The sequence below is a fragment of the Triturus cristatus genome, chromosome 2_1 (assembly GCF_964204655.1).
Source record: "Triturus cristatus chromosome 2_1, aTriCri1.1, whole genome shotgun sequence".
In the NCBI taxonomy this organism is placed as follows: Eukaryota; Metazoa; Chordata; class Amphibia; order Caudata; family Salamandridae; genus Triturus; species Triturus cristatus.
This window is the reverse complement of record NC_140581.1, coordinates 426337410-426358727: the sequence shown is the minus strand read 5'-3', so window position 1 is coordinate 426358727 and position 21318 is coordinate 426337410. Positions and strand designations below refer to the sequence as shown.

The 21318-nt window shown below is 39.7% G+C and overlaps 1 protein-coding gene across 2 annotated transcripts in view; it reads left to right on the top strand.

Annotated features, from left to right (window-relative positions):
• Nucleotides 1-21318, top strand: part of LOC146865407 (interleukin-12 receptor subunit beta-2-like) — a 598479-nt gene that overhangs the window by 378934 nt on the left and 198227 nt on the right. For both annotated transcript variants that reach the window (XM_085631968.1, XM_085631957.1), the window contains 2 exons: nt 56-138; nt 17223-17433. In XM_085631968.1, the coding sequence (XP_085488094.1) occupies nt 56-138; nt 17223-17433 (294 nt within the window). The remainder of the gene's footprint in view (nt 1-55; nt 139-17222; nt 17434-21318) is intronic.

Below are 21318 nucleotides of genomic sequence, written 5' to 3'. Positions count from 1 at the left end.
CTTTAAAACAATTATTCGTTCTTTTTTTTGCCTACTATTTTAATTTCTTAACCAGAGCTCACAGAAATGCCAAATGTGACCAAGCCAGTCATCGAACCTCTGTCACCAGGTAGAAGGGCAGTCTCCGTCAGCTGGGAGGTAATTATGAACTTACTTGAACTTTTATGAGCATAAGATATTTTATTGCTCGTGCAGTGTTTTCCTGATTCAATAACCTCTCCTTCACAGCTATTCTTTTATTTGAAATGTTTTATTTTTAAATTTATATGTGATCTTATACACAGGAATGACTAATGATGCACCACCTATGAGGCAATGTGTTCTTATATGACTAGGAGCTGTTCTGGTGCCTGATTGGCTGACCACATATGTTTGAGCAGCTGTAAGTAGAAGAGTTTGTTGCTTTAATTATCTGAGAGGTGGTCTTAGGAGACAGCAGACTGGCGCTTGCGGGTGCTGACCGTGTGGCAGCACTACAGGGCACCTGTCATGCCATGCAGTGACCTGCCATCGTCCCTGAAAAGGGATGGCCCTGACTGACTGAAACGCCAAGTCTGACATGAAGGAACAGACTCTATGAGACCAAATGGCTGAACAGGCCGGCTCTGGGTCGCCCTCAGCCACCGATGCGCACATTTCCCAAGACTCTTCGTGCTCTAGCGCCTGCCCTTCACAGGTTTGGAGGCACAGAAAATGGAGCCAGTTGCTGGATTCTGACCCACAGTTTGGGTATTAAATCAGTGATGTGCACTGAGTCACCCCAATGTGCTACTAACCTACGGGTCAGTTACTGGGCACCAGGTGGGTAGGGGGCATGACACAAAGGATGTTCTTCTCTCAAAGGCTTTGACCAACAGCCAGTCACCGCCATGCCTTTGTTTTCTAAGCGAAGGAGCATTGGTAAAGCTCGATATTCAGGTGGAACCAGAGATTGATGGTAAAAGGAAGAGTCCTACCTTTATTCAAATGAGGAGTTGTTCTTCACTCCACTTGCAGTTCACTAACTAAAGTGGGAATATGGTGGGAAAGATAACTGCCACTCATGAGGGTCGAGGTGGGCCTACCCGAGAGGGAGCGGTGAGAGAGAAGTTACCGTTCTAGAGACAGTGAGTCACTAGTGCTGGTTACGAGTGAGGGACCATGTGGTGGTCGTAGGTATAGTTATAGTGCGCCCAGCATTCTGGAGACCCGATCTTACAACAATGTCCCAAAGGTCGTCATTTTGAAATAAACTATTTTGTCATCCATACAATACTCCAGACTAATGTATTGAAAATATAAATAAATTACAAGAAAAGATATGGCCAATAATAATCCAAACACAGCTATTTTATATTCTTACACTCAATTAATAGCAGTACCAAATATCACTTGATGGAAAAGTGCTCACTGTGCAAAGTGAACACACAGTGCTCGTGAAGTGCATGTGGACAGCGCGAGGTGATACGCATAAAGTAAAATAATGGCGAAAAGTTTTAATAATCCTGTGCCTGAGTAAAAATATGGATTAAACGTTGTCCTATGTGTCATTCCTTAATAATTATCATTTTCAGCCGGAAATCTGTTGAGGGCTCTTCAACCTTCCGCAATTTATCTGGTCATTATCAGGACAAAGCGGAGCGCTGTGGGTTTGATTGCCGCCTGTTTGAGCTCCGAAGGATAAGAGAGGTCAGAGATGTCCGCTCAATGAAGGGCCGAGACCAGAGAGCGTCCGTAAACCAAGCAGCTGTGAATGAAGCTGTAGATAAGAAATCCACTGACAGCATAAGCAACTCCCGAAAACCGTAGCACAAGCATTCGTGTCAGCTCTGACGTCTTCACTAACTTCAACTTGAAGTGCAAAGCCCAGATGACTTGTTCCCATTCTATTGAAAACTCAACACTATTGTCAAGGTGATACCTACCAGTTACTTAACTTAATGCACTCAGCCATCTCTCCCCCTACTGGACTGCTGTAGATAATTCATCACTTGTACAGTAGATGTTAACATCCTGCTGTAAAATAACACAGATCTCTACATTTCAGTGATGCCAGTAACTCCAACTACGTCTTCCCTGTGTCAGGAGTACCTTTGACTGGGAAGCTGATTGAAGGAGGTGCAGCTACTCAGCTATTTCATCATATACTTCTGACTAATTCCTAGCCCGTTTTCTATTAGGCATGGCAAAATCTCTTCTACAGGTTGTAGATTATGCGGTATGGTTTCTGGCATACTTCTCTTATTAACATCCTTAAAGATTGAACCTCGTACTTATCAACCTAATCTCACTCGTTTAATACCAGTAATTCTTTATCCAGTCATTTCAGTCTGCAAAACGTGGGATCCTCAAGACTCACACAGTCTCCTGCCCTTTTCAATGTATATATGGAGTGACTTTTGGCTACTCTTAATATATCAGGGATCCTTTATTGTCTGTATACTGATGGTATACAGTTTACCTCGTGGTATCTTCTCTCACTGATATGGCAGTCCTCTCTAACTCCCTGGAGATCCTTCCATGATGGCTGATTCTTCATCGCTCAAAATTCAATGCTTTGAAAGCAGGATTGTTGATAATCTTTACTAAAAAAACCAAGCTACCTGTTCAATGATGGAATGACTCTTTAATATCTTAGACTGCCAATCTGCTATTCTTGATAACACAAAATCGGTGTCTCTACATTAATAATTGACATAACCTAAAATCTAAAAAAAAATGCTATGTGCCAGGGAACGCAGGATTCGTCCTTAAGTTATTATGGATTATGGATTTGTACAAGCTCTTGTTCTTTTCAAACTGAATTAAGATAACTCAGCCCTCACTTGCCTACCAAAATTACTTCTCACACCCTTAAGGTACTTTTCGACATAGAAGCTTCCATTGTATCTGGATGCAAAACAAAGCTAGAGCTCAGTTTAAGACCGTATGTATTATCCATAAAGCAATTCCCATCTACTCCTATTTAGTTGACTACAATTTGAAAATTCTGGATGTCAAAGGATCTTATGGAATGCAGATACTCTTCTCATAGAGCCACCAGCCTCCAAACAAAAATGTCCAAGGACGCAATGGTTTGTAGGCAGCACAATTAAAGTTTGGAACCCCTTCCATGCATTGTGCACTCTCCATGTATATTGAAATTCACAATGGAGCTGGAAATCCTCATGTGACAAACGCACATTTTGGTCATGAATAATCACTAGCCCTCAAAACTCTACCTCTCAGCTGCCCCATTCCTCTGCACATAACATTCTATTCATGCAATCTGCTAAACTTACCTTCCTGTATCTGCTCTGAATCACTGCTGTCTTAGCAGTCTTAGCTTCTATAAGTAGACGTTATATGGTAATCTAATAACGTTCCACCCATTGACTTTTCTTGCTTCTAGTGTCTGGCTTTATTGCAAACTGATTAGTACTTCTGTTTATTGTTGCTATATGACATACCCATGTGTCCTACACTTTACTGGTCTTGTTCTTTTGTTTTTGTTAAGTTATACTTTAAACCTTGAAAGTTTCAGTTGGGCAGTGCACTAGCACTCTTGGGCCATGTGTGCGCTATAGAAAAAATCATGAATCAATAAATACATTTTGGTCTGCTGAGGCAGGGGTTATAAACGTATTCAGTTTATTAAAATGTTATTGAACAATACAGCATGATACTTAAAGGCTTGATTATGAGATCAAAAAATTATCCAAGTAGAAGGTAGATTATACAAGTATAAAAGAAAAAATAAATGGGTCTGAGAATACTCTAATAATAAGTCTTCACCGCATTGAAGAATGAAAGTAGAGATTTATTAGTGGTTATCCAGATCCAGCATCAACGGTCCAGTCTGCAGCTCAGCTCCTGAACTAATGTCCAGCCCTCTCCCCAACATTCCATGACATCGTAAAGTTCCGCTGAGCAACATTCCTAACCAGATTACAACACATCTCCTGCCCATGAAACCAAAAGGAATAACAATGACAACAGAATAATATAAGAATTGACAAAAAGTAAAATTAATTAATATGAACTTACAATATAAAACAAGCTGGTATATTTCACAAATCAAATATTACGAACACAACTACAATACAAAGTTCATTGCATAACATAATCTTTGAATTTGACAGGAAGATTCCTATCTCTTTGAGTAGTATTCCTGGAAGCAGGATCTCTACTCACAATTTGTTCCTCTTCACGAGTATGAGTACAATCATCAAAATTATCACCAACTTCACACTCATTATCTATAGAATGGCGCACACGTGTGGATTTCTTTAAACACTTCACCAATCTAGACATGCTCCATACACAACCAGTGTTGACTCTCACAACATTTTTCCTAATATAAACTATTGTGAAAGGACCAATGAAAGAAGATTTGCCTTTCAATGTATGCTTAGGATTTTTCACCATCACCCTGTCACCGATATTCCACTTCTTACTCTTCACTCGCATCCTTGAGTCATAGTCTGCTTTATACTTATTTTGATATTCCAAAATGTTCCTATGTTTCTCTTCCTCAGGAACTATCACCCCAGAGCTCACAGGCAGCCAGGATGGATTTAACTTAGAGATAGCTTTCCTACCCCTTAAAGCCTCAAAAGGCAATAATTGAGTGACCGCATTATGCATCGTACGATGCGCCCACCATGTGTCCCTCAAAACACTACTGAATGAAACCCTAGAATTAAGAGAACGCTGTGCACAGTCCTTAACAACACGATTCATTCTCTCAGACAAACCATTCGCTTGAGGTGTATACAATGCTGTTTTCTGATGCATAATGTTGTAATCCTCGAGAAACTTGTGCATCTCATGAGATACAAATTGCACTCCATTATCTGTGATCAAAAACTTAGGTATGCCTTCTGAGACAAAAACATCCCTAAGAAAATCAATTACAATCCCAGTGTTCACAGAGGAGACACATTTCGTAACCACCCACTTAGAGGTGTAATCGACCAGAAGGATGACAAACCGCTCATATGACGACAACAACTCAAAGGGGCCCACAATGTCCAGTCCTAATTTTGACCAAACAGCATCAGGAACTTCAACAGGAGACAATGGTGCTCGACTGACAACATGAGACTTATCACTAGAAGGACAGGACACACATTCTCTGACAACATCTTCAGCCATGCGATCCATGCCAGTCCACCAGTATCTCTCTCTCACTTGAGCCTTGGTAAGACTCCTCCCCAAGTGACCTTCATGGGCTGTGTTAATAATCTTGCTCCTAAACTCCACTGGCGGAACAACTCTTTCACCTCTCATAAGATTCCCACCAACATATGAAAGTTCATCCCTGACAGACCAATATGCTCTCATCTCATGTTCCAAAGTTTTATAATCCAGCCAGCCCTGACTAGTCCACAACCTTAACAATCCCAACTCTCTATCTCTGTCCACACCGTCAGTCCATGCTTCACGCGTCAAAGAAGACTCAGTAACCCAACACACATTTTCAACATCATTGTCATCACCTGCTTCCACTAAAGGTAACCGAGAGAGACAATCTGCAGACAAGTTACTGGACCCAGGTATATACTGTACCTGAAAATTATACTCCTGCAAACCTTCACTCCAGCGTTTAATCCTGGGTGTGATATGTTCACTATGTCTGCAAGAAAATATTTGGATGAGGGGACGATGATCTGTCCTAACTAGAAAAGGAATTCCCCACAAATAAAACTTAAAATGTTGTACAGCCCAGAAAATACTCAAAGCCTCTCTTTCGATGCAAGAATAATTAATTTCAGCTCCCCTAAGAGCCCTGGATGCAAACGCTACTGTCTTTTATTCTCCATCCACCACTTGGGAGAGCACTGCACCCAACCCCTTGAGACTAGCATCAGTAGTCAATACTGTTTTCTTGTTGACATCAAAATGCCCGAGAGTAGGCATCTTTCCAATTTCAACTTTGATCACATTGAAAGCCTTCTGGCAATTACTAGACCACATGAAATGCAACCTTTTCTTCAACAGCGCTCTAATAGGCTCAGTTACACAAGCAAATCCTTGAACAAATTTAGAATAAAACTCGGCAAGACCCAAAAATGACCTTACTTCCTCCTTGTCCTTTGGTGTGGGGGCATCTACAACACTCTGTGCCAGCTCCAATTTTGGTTGAATACCATCACCCGAGATCACATGACCTAAGTAAGAAACTGTTTCTACTCCAATGCGACATTTTTCGTTTTTTACAGTCAGACCCTTTGCCCTCAGTCTTTCTAAAACCTCCACTAACATACGACTATGTTCCACTTCTCCCTTCCCTCGTCGCCAGTGTAATAATAAGTCTTCACCACATTGAAGAATTAAAGTAGAGATTTATTAGTGGTTATCCAGATCCAGCATCAACGGTCCAGTCTGCAGCAAAGCTCCTGAACTAATGTCCAACCCTCTCCCCAACATTCCATGACATCGTAAAGTTCCGCTGTGCAACATTCCTAACCAGATTACAACAAATACATATAGATTTGAAGCACTATAAAAGAATCAAATATAATCAAGTATTCATAATAACTAGAGTAAGGAATGCCAAGGAGGCTGTGAACCTTCTTGCTGTAGGGTAGTACGCTTAAAGGAACATTTTGCATTATCATCAATAAACTTTGTGACAGAGGACCATAAAAGTAAAGAGATAGGATACACATATTGTTTTATCTAATCTGTGGTTATGACAAACTGCGTACTACCAAGTTTGGAAGAATAATTTAGTTAAATCCTTCCAATGTTTAGTAACTTGTTGAAATGCAACTGCTATAAGTAAGTCCAAAATTCGTACATTTGAAAGACAATTATCCCAGTCATCTGATAAACTTCCTAAAAAACAATTAGTAATAGAAAAAGAAGCTGTAAAATTAAATATTGAGTTAGTCTGAGCCCAAACACATTTCCAAACATCATGAACGAAAGGAGAAGTAAAAAGTAAATGCTTTAAATCAGCGTACATTGAGGAGCATGTCAAGCAAGTTTCGGAAAAACTAATATTCATCTTGTGTAAATTAGTAGGGAAAAGAAAAAGTCTATTATATATGAAGAAGTGTCTGTGTTGCGTTTGCCGCTCTAGAGGCTTTTCTAATTTTGGTCTGTATTTTATTCCATATGTGAATAGACCATTCCCCACCTAAATCCTGTTCCCAGATTAACTCTACAGTAGTTTTGTCTCTAGTAATACTGGGCACGCACAAATGAGAATATATAGTGGAAGCCTTCTGGCTGGTATTAAGAAGATTGCATAACTGACTATGTGCTGGAGTAGTGAGGGGATGTGAATGAAATTGGGCATATTCGAGATATAAGGCATTTTGTAATAGTTGTTATTTATTCCAAAAAGAGGAGGGGAGGTCAAATAAAAGGTGGGCATGAGATAACGATAGAACAGCATTATTATGGGTGAATAAAATAATTGATTCACCCAAATTAGACCTCTTTGTCTCCAAGCTTTCCAGTAAAAAGGTTTACCATTAATCAATATGAATTTATTGTGCCATAGAGTAAAGAAAGGTTTCAGAAACTGCAGGCAGATATGGCAAAACAGATTCTAGTAACTTACTCGAGCACTTAAGAATGGGAGTAGATAAGTGTTGTGGTTTACGAGTAAACAATAAATATTCTTGAAAAGAGAAAGGAGAAAGATAACATTGTTCAAGCTCAAGCCAAAGTGGATAATCTAATGAGGAGTCTTAAATCCATTTAGACGAATGATGTAACAAAAACACTTTATGATAGTTAGGGAAATCAGGAACGATTACCCCTCATTCTGATTTTGGACGCATGTGTTTTGATAATGACATGTAAGACTTTTTACTACTCCATAGGAAGGAAGATAATATAGAATATATTTTCTTAAAAAACTTAAAAGGTATAGCTATTGGTATGTTAGAAATTGGAGGCATGGCCTGACGTTGATGGAGTAGGGAGCTTTAGCCCGAGCTCCCGTCGACGAACCTCCATCCATTGCCATTTTGACACAATCGCGGGGCCCTGAGACGAGCAAAAAGAGGGACCAGACCCCCACTAATGTGAGGACACCTATAAACTGGCAGCGGGGACTATTAGAGTCAAGAAAGCCATTTGCCGGTACTGAAAGCGGAGCTGCGCGGAGAGACAAGATGGCGCCCGTGACGGCTGACTAACACGATCTAGAAGACCCCGGGGTGTAGCGGACCACTGATTGGAAACCGACGGAGAGAGGCAACGGGCGTTCCGGAGCCCCTGGAAGACTGAGCTGGGGCGAGCTTCAAAGCCCGGCTTCTCCACTCCTGAGTAAGACTACCGAAGGAAAATGGCAGCCACGTACTGAATCTAAGCCACAAGTGAGATCAGCACCCCACTGCTGTACACAAAGAGCCTGACCGGAGGGACTGGGGGACCTGCCGTGGGAGATACACCATTGCGCACCCTCCTGAGAATTGCAGTGACACCGCAGGAATGCACAAAGGAAGACAAAGTGATACGGTGATGCTGGCACAGGTGCCTCCAGCAGACACGGACTCGACGACCCTACTCCCCGGACCTTCCAATGACCCTGATCTGAGCGCTACCACATGGGGGTCAGTGGAGTGGTCTAGAGGACTGGATGCAGGCAGGGGCTATAAAAGTAGGAGACTTATACAAGGACGGGGCACTGATCCCATTTAGGAAGGAGTGGGGTATCTCCCAAGGCTAGTTTTTACTACATAGAGCGATCATTGGGGCTATACAAAGGCATTGGGGGTGGGCAACTTAGAGTCAGACCATAACTCCATGTGTGGATACATAGGAACGGCAGGGGGCACCATAAATACACTTTATAGAGCAATAGGCAGTTACTTCATCAGGCCTCTGGTAGCGCTGAGAGACTGCTGGACAGAAGACCTACGCAGGCCTTTAGAGGACAAGGATTGGGAGACCATAATGGATAGGACATTCAAGGTCTCAAGAAATGCCCGCTTTAGGCTGATCAGCTTCTATATTCTACAGCGGGCATACGTCACCCCAAATGGTAGTAACCACTACTTCCACCGGAGTAGTTCACTGCGAGTTTCCTGTGATGTGGAGAGGTGGGAGCGGACCTCCTACATATGTTATGGCGCTGCCAGGATATAACAGTCACGTATATAAGTTATTTTGAAATCCTAATGGAGCATTTCTGATCCGTCTTTAAAAGGAGAAATATCTCTGTTTCTACTCACATATTGAATATTGGAGTGATGATAAACTTGTCATTTTCACCACTACGGTACACAAGAGCCCTGACCAAATTCAATATAGTGAACGAAACGCATTGGCTGGATGTGTTTTATGTGCATGGATTACGTATGAAGATTATATAAGAAAGAAGATGGAAAGAAATAAAAAGAAAATCTACCAAAGTTGTCTGATTGACTTCTGTGAAGAGAACCTTTGCTCATTGCACCATTCCATTTTGAATTTTAAGCTTCTGTGAACACTTTTCTAAGTTGAAATAAATTGAGGTTCTAATTGATGAGGAAAAGTATACAACGAAATACTTTATATGTTGGAGATTCCACACAAAATTGGATTTAGTAAAATCATCTTTGAAGGTAAATTTAGTTATTTCACACTTATCATTATTTCATTTATAACCAGCTAAAAATGAGTATGAAGTTACATCTTGTAAAAAGGCAGGGAGGGAAGAATGGGGTTGTGAAAGAAATAATAAGATGTCCTCAGCGTATGCTGCTAATTTAATTTGAAAATTATTGGACTCATAGCCATGAAGAACAGAATTCCGACGTATTTTAGATAAAAAATGTTCCAATGCTAATTTTAAGAGAAAGGGGGAGTGAGGGCATCCTTCTTGGACACCTCTGCCTAAAGAAAAATATGAAGAGCTGAGGCTATTAGCAAAAATTGCCGCTTTAGGATTTGAGTAAAGAAGAGAAATCAAAGTTATAATTTTTGGAGCAAAACCAAACCAGTTAAAAGTTAGAAAAATAGAAGGCGAATATGAAAATACCCTGCCAAACGCTTTTTCTGGGTCCAGGGCAATTGCAGCTATAGAATCAGATTTATGGGAAGTTTTGGACAGAATATAGAAAAATAAACAAGATTATGTGTAATGAAACATCCTTTTACAAAACCAGATTGCTCCTTACTAAGTAGCTCAGGGAGATATGACTCCAGCCTCAAAGCTAAAGCTTTGGAAAAAATCTTATAATCAATATTTACTAGAGGTATGGGCCTATAATTTCTGCAATAATGTAGACCAATTCCTTCTTTGGGGATGAGGAAAATTAAAGCATCCAAAAAAGAGCCAGAAGATTCACAAGAATGTGAAAAGGAAGTTATGAGAGCATGCAATTTTGAAAGATGCTACTAAGAAAAGTGTATGAAAAATACCACAGTAAACCCATCCGGGCCTGGTGTTTTATCTTTTTTGAGTGTATGCAGTGCAGTGCGTAATTCTTCTTGTGAGTCATCAGATTCCAATGGTGCAAAATCAAGTTGTGTACCAAGGGATTTTTGAATAGTATAGAGGTAGCGTATAACGTCAGTATCTGAAGGTAAGGCCTCCGGCATATATAAGGACTTATAAATTTGAAGAAATTTCTATAAGATTCCTGTATCTTTATATTTGGATGTTTGTTCAGCATCTATAATTGATTTAATATTAAGTTTATTGTGTTTGACCTTAAGATGATTCACCAGCAATTTGCCTGATTTATTCTGACTGCCATAGAATTTTGCACTAGATTTTAATAAATATAATGAAGCATTGTCAGTAGATTCCTTGTTAAACTGAAACTTAGTGGCTATAAATTCAAACAGACATTCTTTTGATTTGGTGGAAAAATAGGAATGTTCCAGTGTCTTCATTTTTGCAGAAAATTCTGTGTCGTGCTTGCAGGCAGTGTTTCGATTTTTAGAGACGTAATTAATAATAAAACCACAAGCAGCTGCTCAGAAAGCGTCCCAAATAATATGAAAAGATACGTTTTCAGTTTGATTAAAATAAAAATATTCACTGAAAAAAGAAGTAAAAGACGAGGTAAATACAGGATCCAAAAATTGGGAATTATTGAAATGCCAGTGTTTAGGTAGATTAGGCTTATTAACTATATCTAATTGAAAGGAAATGGGAGCGTGATCAAATATTAGTATACAACTTATATCAGCGGACTGCAAGGACTGAGTAATATTGTGTGATACAAAAAAATAATCGATTTGTGATTGAGTCTGATGTTAGAGGAAAAGTAAGTAAATTGTCTCAGGGTGGGATTACACAATCTCCAGGCATCTTTGTACAAATAGTTTACGATCAATAAAAGGATCACTAATCTAATTGCAATCACCCGCTAGTATAAGGTTGTCATCAGAACACTGTAAAGGTTTCTTGGTGAGGTTATACAAAAAAAAAATCCCGAGTAGTAGGGGCATATATATAAAAAAAGAGACTGGAATCCTTCCATTCAACATCTCAGTAAACAACCAGCGACCTGCATCATCAGAATTGTGAGAAATTAACTTAACACAAAGAGATTTATGACAAAGAGTAGCAACTCCATTTCTTTTAGTATCCCCAGGAGAAAAGAAAACTGCACCTATCCAATGTCTTTTTAATTTTAAAGATTCTTTTTCCTTAAGATTAGATTCCTGGATTATAGCTATATCAGCTACTAATTAAGATCAGTGCCCCAAAACACGGTGTCTCTTAATAGGAGATTTCAAGCCTTTGACATTCAACGAAATCATATTTAATGACGTAAAAATATTACCATAGAGAAGAGATACGTTAAGCCAGACATATTATGAAAGTAATACACTGTAAACCATGCAACCACTAATATAAACGTGAATGTATCAGGGAACATTAGGAACAAAATGAGAATTAGATAAGGATAAGGAAAATATACTGAGATAGGAAATGCAACAAGAAAAGAGGGGAAAGGGTGAGTCCAAAAAGAGATAGAGGGAAGAACAAAAAGGGACGAATAAAAAGGGGATAGCGTATACCTATAATATTCCAAAAAAGATAGGAGAATGTAGCCACATGAACAGATGATATGACTCCAAGGAAGGGACACACGGATGATCACAGTCTCTGAGACATGAGAAAAGGACGAGCACAAACAATAGGATGCCTAAAAAGGAGGAGGAAAAAAAACAATTAGTAAGGGTTAACAACAATAGGAAATCTGAAAAGTCAAAACATTATGTGAGTAAATAATAGCATAATGATATATGAAATGCAAACAAATAGTCATGGACATCAAAGGGAATCCAAACTTTCAATAGATTGAGATGTCGAAGCTCTTGAATTGTCCATGTTTTGTATCTTGCAAGAGTTTATGAAACTTCAATTTAACATGATCCTAATTAGTGATCGTCTTATTCTTATATGTGACTTTCAAGAGGCAAGGACGAAAAAGACCATAACAAGCACCAAGAGAACGAAGGTCTATTCTCATCCTCAAGAATTCTCTGCATCTGTCAGCCGTTCTTTTGGCGTAGACTTTAGAGAAGAACAATGCATTACCTGACCAGGAAATATGCTTTGCTGAAAAGAAAATCACGGGCATTGGTTAAAATATCGTCTGAGTGTCATCTATTTAAAACCAGAGCGTAATAGAACCCTAAGACTGGTAAAGAAGTACCCAGACAATCGAATCCATGGTGAAAAACTTAAAAAGATTAAATACAGAAGTAAGGAAATAGACCTGGAAGGAAAAAACGCAAGCAAAACAAGAGCTATGGGAAAAAGCTCTATATACATGTAAAAGGAGCAATGCAAGAGAATTCTGGGTACTAGTCAATAACTTAAACAGAGCTAGTAGGAAATCCACCTCTTCGACAGTCGCTGAAGCAGATTGGGTTACGTTTTTACACTTGCCTCTGAATCGCGATCTAGGCACGGTTTTGAGCCTCATCATTGAGAGTACATAAGGAACCGAGGAAAATAAGAATACCGAAATAACTATAAGGGAAAGTCAAGTCTGTAAACTTATTAAGAAAGAGAGATCCAATGGTGCCCCCAGTCCAAATGGGATGGGTCAATACGTAAAGACATGGAAACAAATAATCCAATGTGCTGTCTGCTATGGCAAGAGATACAATGGAATCAAAAGTTGTCTTTTTTTAAATACCTTGATATGGCTCTCAAAAAACTTTCAATTCACGAGATTTGGGAAATTCCTTTAACCCCACAAGCTTTTAAGAAAATAATTAACAAATCAGTAAAACATTTATCTCTTCTGAAAGATAAAGAATTGTATATTAAGCGGTCGCATGCATGGATGATAGTCAATGAATATACAATGTTTAAAGTTCAGCCGTACTTAGAAATACCTTGGACAGTACAAACCAAAAATATATTTATGAAAGCAAGATTTGGTAACCTGCCAGGCTTAAAGCATGCGATGGCTTGGCTGAGACCAGCTACATCAACTCCCTGCCGACTATGCAATTTATGGGAAGAAAATATCACACATTTGGTTTGCATTTGTGCAGCAATGACAGCTGAAAGAAAGCAATATCTGAAAAACGTCTTCATCAAAAACGGTGTTCGCACATGTAGACATGCTATGGTAGTTTGTTTTAGTCCAACGGACATTATAATGAATGCTAATTTTACCACATTTTTGATGCTTGCAAAAAAGAAATTGGATGTCAGAGAATTGAGTCTAGTAAATCTGGAAATTTTGGATAGCTAGGGATGAATTCTGTATGATATAAGTAAATTTGCTCATTAGAAATGACATTATTATTGCTATTATCTATATCAAGTCTTTCCTATATGTCTTAAAGATGATGGATTGAATTAATAATGTTGTGGTATTATCTGGAGAAAAACAATCTGATTAAGATTATTAAGAATTTTAGATTTATTTGAAATGTTTTATTGGGTGTGTATTAAAAATTGTTCTAATTGTAAGATTTTAATTAATCATACAATAAAATTTTACTTACTACTTACTACTACCATAGTGTTGTGTGCAAGGGAGAGACAGTATGATGCATCTGGCTTTTCAGTGAGTTATATGTTTTTTATAGTTACTCCACTGTTGAGTTTAGATCTTTATTTCCACTTTGGTTAGATCTTCCAATGCCTCAAGGCAACACTGCCTTTCCATGCAGTTCCTAGGCCCTATTAATGAGAAATCAGTGTTTGCAGTTCAATATTTTTCTGTAAAAATACTTTGCAAGAAGAGCTCTTTGGATGCTAACAAAATGTGATATATAGTAGTTGATCCTAAAACTATCACATATTTATGAAGCAACTATAATTCGGGACAGTGCAGGTTTGTATATATGGTATATATACATGTGTGCATGTATTTATGCATGTATGTGGTATTTGTATAACTGGAGTGCAGCAGAGTGCTGTACAGGATCACAGGCAAGGATGCACTCAGGGAGTGATTGGACGAAAACTGGGTGCTGAGTGTGGAGGTGAACTGCTCTTTCCTAAAGCCCTGATGTATATGGGATGTCACTCCAGACCCCAGGCAAATAAATGGAGAATGCCTTTTACAACATTTCTTTCTTTCTTGCACTTCTGACGATGTCCTGGCTGTGGGTATCCTTCATACGTGGTGACCTTGCCAGCCAAAATGCATGGGTGCCATTTATGGTGGCTTTGTGGCTGGTGTGGCACGTTTTACAGATGTTGTGGGCAGTAAAGAGAGCCATTGGAGTTCCATCAGGAAAGGAAGAAACAAGCATATTTCTAATCGAAGTATATTTTTTTATTTAGTCTGAATTTAGTACGCATTTGTAAAGCACTAACCAAAGGAGAACACCAATGTTATTGAAGTGCCTGATAAATGATGGTGAATTACCATAGCTAGAATAGATGTCACTTTGAGCTGTGAAATGAATAAAAACATAGTATTGTTGTCATAATATTCTGGCCAGGTTGGGCCTATTTGCAGGAGATATGCATACATGAATACTGTGCGTACTTTCTCCCCTGATCTGGCGAACTGAACTCAATTTCATACTTCTAAATTTTGTGTTAGGTCAAATGTCAGTATTAAAGTGAAAGTCTATTTCAGGGCAATGAAAAGAGAATGGGCTAATGCAAATATCTCATAGGTATCTTGTGCCTTTTAGGGTTTCATTTTTATAGCTGGTGCACACACATTTCGAGACAAAATGGATAAACAAATCTAGAAAGGTTACCACAAGTAACTCACTTCAGGTTCACATATTTAGGAAGCAATAGATTTTGATTCACTTTCAGAATCGTAATCTATCATTGTATTTCAACCTCTTGTTTTTCTTTACAGTTTTGTGATCTAGGTTTAAAGAGGAGGGGGCACGTGCCCCCTAACCCAGAGCCAATATTGGCCCTGGGGACCCAATCCTCTAGGGCCTTTTTTATTTTAATGGGAGGGTGGTGCGTGTCCCCCCTCCCCAAAACAATATTGGCCCAGGGGACCCCATCCCTGAGTGGTCACGCAGCCCCCCTCCTCGTGCCTCATTGAGGCCCCTGGGGACCCTTCCCCCAGGGCCAAAATTAAATAAATGGGAAGGGGGCGCCTGGAGTGGGCCAGGACCCAGAGAGTGAGCCATTTAAATATATAGGCTGTCATGATCAGGAAGAGCAGAATTCCATATGATAAATCCACTCACCCTGACTCATAATCAGGGTCTCAGAGTTGATTGTGCTTTGGACTGCTTAACAGGATTTTGATGGTTTATGAACCTTCAAAGTCGCTTTTGCCAAATGCCAATGAGCCCCGAAAACAAAAAAGACTCGTTATAACAGTCTACTTTGATGCTATGAATTCAACAATATGCCCCAAGCCCTGCCATTGTTGACTGTGGATGTCAAATTCTTGTTTTTCAAGGGGGCTTTTCTGGTGGCCATTACTTTGGCCCAGTGGTTAGGGGAACTTTCTGTTTTGCGTTGTTCTCTCCCTTATTTGCGGTTTATGGAGGATGCTGTGGTTTTACGTTTGGATTCTTGTTTTCTTCCTAAAATTCGTTCTAAGTTTCTTACCTCTCAGGAATTGGTGTTGCCTTATTTCTACCCTTTCCCTTCTTCTCCTGAGGAAGACTGGTTTCACTCTCTGGATGTGAAGCATGCTTTGTCTGTGTATGTGGGCAGGTCTGCTACCTTTCGTGCTTCTGACAGTCTGTTTGTTAATTTTAGGCTGGTGGGCCATGGGAAGGGTGCCTCTCAGCTGACCCTCAGTTGGTGGATCATGTCCGCTATTTCTTTGGTTTACAAGGGCTCTGGTTCGCCGTGTCCTTCGGAGGCCCAGGCCCAGTCCCCTCGGGTTGTCTCGTGCTGGGACTTGAGCTTCTGAGACCTACCTTTATTCAACACTACAGGAAACCGCTTGAACTTTGGGTGTGGTGTTTTGCTTGCTGTGGAGCCTGTTGCTCCTCCTTGAGTCAATTGTCATGCCATTAAAGTTCACTGTGGTGCGCTTCTTTCCTGTGAGTTGTCTGGGTTTTCTGCCTTCACTTTGGAGGGGTCTGCTTTGGTATGCCTCACGTGTTATGACTGGGTCATGGACGAGGGACTTAGAGGTAATGTCCGGATTACTTACCAGTAATCCACATTAATCTTAGTCCTACTTGTCCTTGACCCAGTCCTCTTTCCCACCCACCCTCCCTGGTTCAGGACTTTGTTGTGCTTGGTATGTCAGGGAGTGCTTTACACTGGCTATGTTATTATAGCCCCTGGCAGGAGGGAGGATGGAGTTAGCAACCGTTTCCTGCCAGTGAATATTACCTCATGTGTAGTAACTGGGTCGAGGACGAGTAGGACTAAGAGTAATGAGGATTACTGGTAAGTAATCTTGACATCAGCCACCATGCCTTTATTTTGCCCATCAAACTTCTCCAAATGGCCCCAACCCCATGGTAGTTTCCTTCCATGGTGTGGGGGTCGTTTTTTTCCTTGTCCGTCACCATCTGGTTTTACTTGGTGGTGAGAGACGAAAAAAATGCAATACTGCCATCCACCATAAAAAAAGGTAGATGATGTTATGTGCTTCCTCGAGGCGCCCACACCATTGATGGATGGCTATGCTGATGGAGTAAATTGTATTCTGTCTGTGTAAACCTGGCAATCTTCCTGATTCAAAATCGGATGGAGGATTGGGAGTTTGACAGATAGCGTACAATGGAGTACCCTCTCTGCCAAACTCTAAATCGAGCCCTACATTTTGTTTACTATGTTATAGCATCCTGCTTATATTATAACTTCTGCTCAATGCAGGTACTACAAGTGAAAGAGGCTGTATGGATTATATGATCATTGAATATATATCGTTTAACAGGTTTCTCAAAGAAGGCATGTTGAAAAATACTGCATCACTGCTGGCAGACTGGCTAAGACAACGCGGTTACAGCCAATAAAAGTCAACGTAACAGAACCTCAACTGCAATTGCATCTTTCCATGGGATATTATAGGATCACGGTCAGAGCCTACAACAAAGCCGGATACTCCCCAACAGCCAGTGTCATTGTCCCAGGCACACCCCTAAGAGGTGTAGTACTTTTAACTTATTTATGAATTCTAGCCTCAGATACAAACTCAGTTAACATGCAAACTATAGCCACCAAATCCAAGCCTTCCATGAACACATCTGGAAAACATGTATTTGCTTGCACCAACATGGAAGGCTCTTAGATAAATCTTAATAGGGAGCAGTCTAAACAGTTTGCATACGTAATATGAACATGTTAATGCAGTAATCTTTTGACAATAGCAATAGGTACTGTATACATACTTTTCACCTGAGTTCAGTAAGTTCTCCTTAAAAAAATGCTAACATTTTGCAAAGTACATAACAGGATAAAAGCATAATATTAAACAGTTGAACCAACAGTAGTCATATATTGTTTATTGGTTGTGTTTTACCACCATTTGTTATGCATTTTATATTACATATGAATGTGTGTGTTTATGACGAGTGCTCATTTCTAACATTTTCTTTGCTGAAATTTTCTTTCCACATTTGACATTTATTCTCGATGTTTTGTCTACACAGTGGAAATAAAAAAAGTAAAGGCTGGACATGTTTCAATTAATATTAATTTCTCTGGGGAACATTCCATGTCATCTTTTTTTTTTTTTGCACACTGCACCGTTAATGATCTAGACATTTTAGTCAAACTCAAAATGATATGCCTCGTCTATCCTGAATGGGAACCAAATCAAACCTAGACATGCATACTACGTGAGCAATTAGTGGTTTGAATATTTATTTAAGTTATTATGTGTCTTACTTTGCATGGTTGCACTTTTAATTTGCATCACAGAACAGAGCCTATTTTGGCATTTGTTAATGGCGATGGGTTTGTAAGATACTACAGTATTCGTCAGATATTCACTTGCTTACCAACCTTGTAGAAAAATCCACTAGCCGGCTAAATATGGGAGACTCCAGTCTTGATGTGAGCTATAGCTGAGCTGTTATACTACCAAATACTTAGAGTCACATCAAGTTTAAGTAAATAAAATGAAACTAAGACAAGGGGTTCAAAATGTATACACAAAGAGAAAGACGTCTCACTGAAAACGAAAAAAAAGTATTGTTAAAAATAGTATTCGGTATCAAATATGGCCCACCCACAAGTGCACTGGGTCAGATCAAAAGTTTGCCTAAGATTTCAATTATGAGGAAATAACTTTTAGTTTAGAGTCCATTGCAAGATGGAGGGTTGGAGGGTACTTGGGAGGGAAGGGTGTTCCTGGAAGTCCAGGTTCCTATATGTTGTCAATCTTATGGAACATAATGCCATGAAAAGATTTGTGTGATGGTGGTTTACGGTACTTAGTTGATTTGATGATGGATACCAAAACATTTTCTTTCCTAGAAGGTTAATGCAATGGGTAGTAAGATAAAGAGAATGGTTGTTACCTGCTGAGAAGTGTATAGGGGAGAAATTACTCATTTAACAGATTTCAATTTATAAGACCATAACTCTGAAGAATCACTGACTCCGAATTCCAAGTTAGTGGATTTACTACAAAGCTAAAAACAACTGGATATACAAGCCCCTCATTACGAGGTTGTAGAAATACATGGGAACTAATACAAATCCAAACCTACGAGACACTTTTATGTGATGGATCATAAACAGAATAACGATTTCCAGAAGCAGAACGCAGGCAATGACTACCCACAAGTCAAAATGCTTCTTCATCTGCGGGTAATTAACAAAGAGCATTAGTATATCCCTACATTAAAACTATCGTGACATCCCTACTTAGCATTCCCCAGGCAAGATCAGGAAAAAGGTGTCAGCTCGTGAAGACTTCCTAAGAAGTACACTCACGTTGTATGGGTCAAGTAGCCAAAGCTACGGAGCTCATTCTAGGATGCTCCTTCTTTCTCCTTCGATCTCCTCACCTAATCTCCTAACTCCACCACGGGGCACTGTCCCTAATACAAAAAAACTAAACGTAAGATGACTACTGATCACCTCATTCTACTGGACATTTCTCATAGGTGATATTCTACACAGTGTCGGACTCCCAGCTCCTGGCTCGATGACCTTGATTCCCAGGCCTCCGTCAATGAGAAAGAACACTGTTTCCCAATTATCAGCATGCCTTCCACATTTGTATCGCATCCTCCCAAGCCTAACTCTTCTAAACAAAAGATGTTATTCTAACTAACAAAGACAACTTTCTCAACCTGCAACCGAAACGTGAGAACAGAATACACATGAATGTCACTACCAAGGCTTACTAGAGAGCCTCCAGGGAAAATACTTGTCAGGCCTACAGAAATCGGCTAACATAAGAGTGAGACGCATAGGCCTTTCAAATACACACATAAGTAAATATTTAATTCAGGCCTTTCTACATCATAACATCACACGAATACATCAAATTCATATTTCATTGCAAACGACTTATGAAATCCTATGCGTCAAGGTAGTTAGTCATATCTATGTGCAACTTTAACATGGTGCACATTTACATCAAATGCGTTACATCACATGTGAGCAATTTCATTAAGCAAATGGCATCAAATGCTATAAACTACCACATTAAAACACAAATGCCATATTGTTTCTTTGCATGGCATGATACTTTTCCTACTATGACACTTTCACATGTTATTATTTGACACAACCTAAATGACAAATTGTTATCACGACAAATGAGTATATATGTGGATGCGGACTATCTGTGATTATAATGCACCCCTACAATAAAAGAACATCATCGCGCTCCATCAGCCCTCCCCTCTGCTGAGAAGTGTCATCAAAACAATTCACAATTCCCTGGAGAAAGGACCTGCCTAAACAGAAGTTGTAGCCAGTCTTCCCTGTCGGAACGTCTCTAGACTTTTGAGATTCTCATAATGACTGTCCTGCAGTCTCTCCATTCTCCTTTCTCGCTCCCTAAGAGACCTCTCAGCCTGACCTGCCTTATGCCAATTGTAGGCTTTCACCAGTGCCAAGATGATCACACAAACCACAACTATGATGATGGGCTTCAAGATGAAACCAAGTATTCCCTTTCCAGGGTTCGAAAACCAACTTCCAACCTTTCCAAAGCCCTTTCCAACCTTGTCCCAAACACCCTCTATGGCCAAATCATGCACTTTATGATGAATCTCTGTGATGTTACTTATATACTTCCTCAGATCTTTGCTGTTATCAGGTATATAAGTACAGCACTGTTGAATCCCCAATACAGACTCCTCCCTCTTTTGCTAGCAAGACATCTAAAGCAAGGCGGTTCTGCCTCACCGTAGCTCTTATCAACACCATCTCTCCATCTGCAAGCAACAAAGACTGAGCTGTATTCGCTGACAACTTATCCACAATTGATGACAACCAGCTAATCTTAATGTCGTTCAGAACTTCTCCCAGACTTGGTATCATTGATCCAAATACATCTCCAACTATCTCTCCTACGCTTGTAGCTCATCTCTCTCTATGATGGACTCCACCATAGCCACATAATGTGTACCATACCAATTCAGTCGCAATCGCACATAGGCTTTTTCCCCACACACGAAATACACATTCGGTACAACTCGCACCGTCTCTTGCAAGAACTTCTTCGCAGTTGCTCGATCGTGAAAATGTGATCAAACACACTTTGTCCTACATAAACGTTATTATAATATGTCTGTACCTGTCTAATACAAAGCTTTCCTCTCTGTTCAAAATCTTTAGTTATTGAACAAGAACTCCCTCTCGCCATGTGTGCTAGTTCCTCCTTGGTCCAAGCAATTTTCCGCTCTCTACTAATAGGTTTTAAGAATAATTGCCTGTGTCTATCTTCTACCTGGTCTACAAATTTCTTTTCTATGTCCCTTAACATACATGTCAAATTGTGACAATGTGCATAATCTGTATCTAAGGTGACGATAGGTATGAAATACTTTTCCACTCTATCTTTCTGC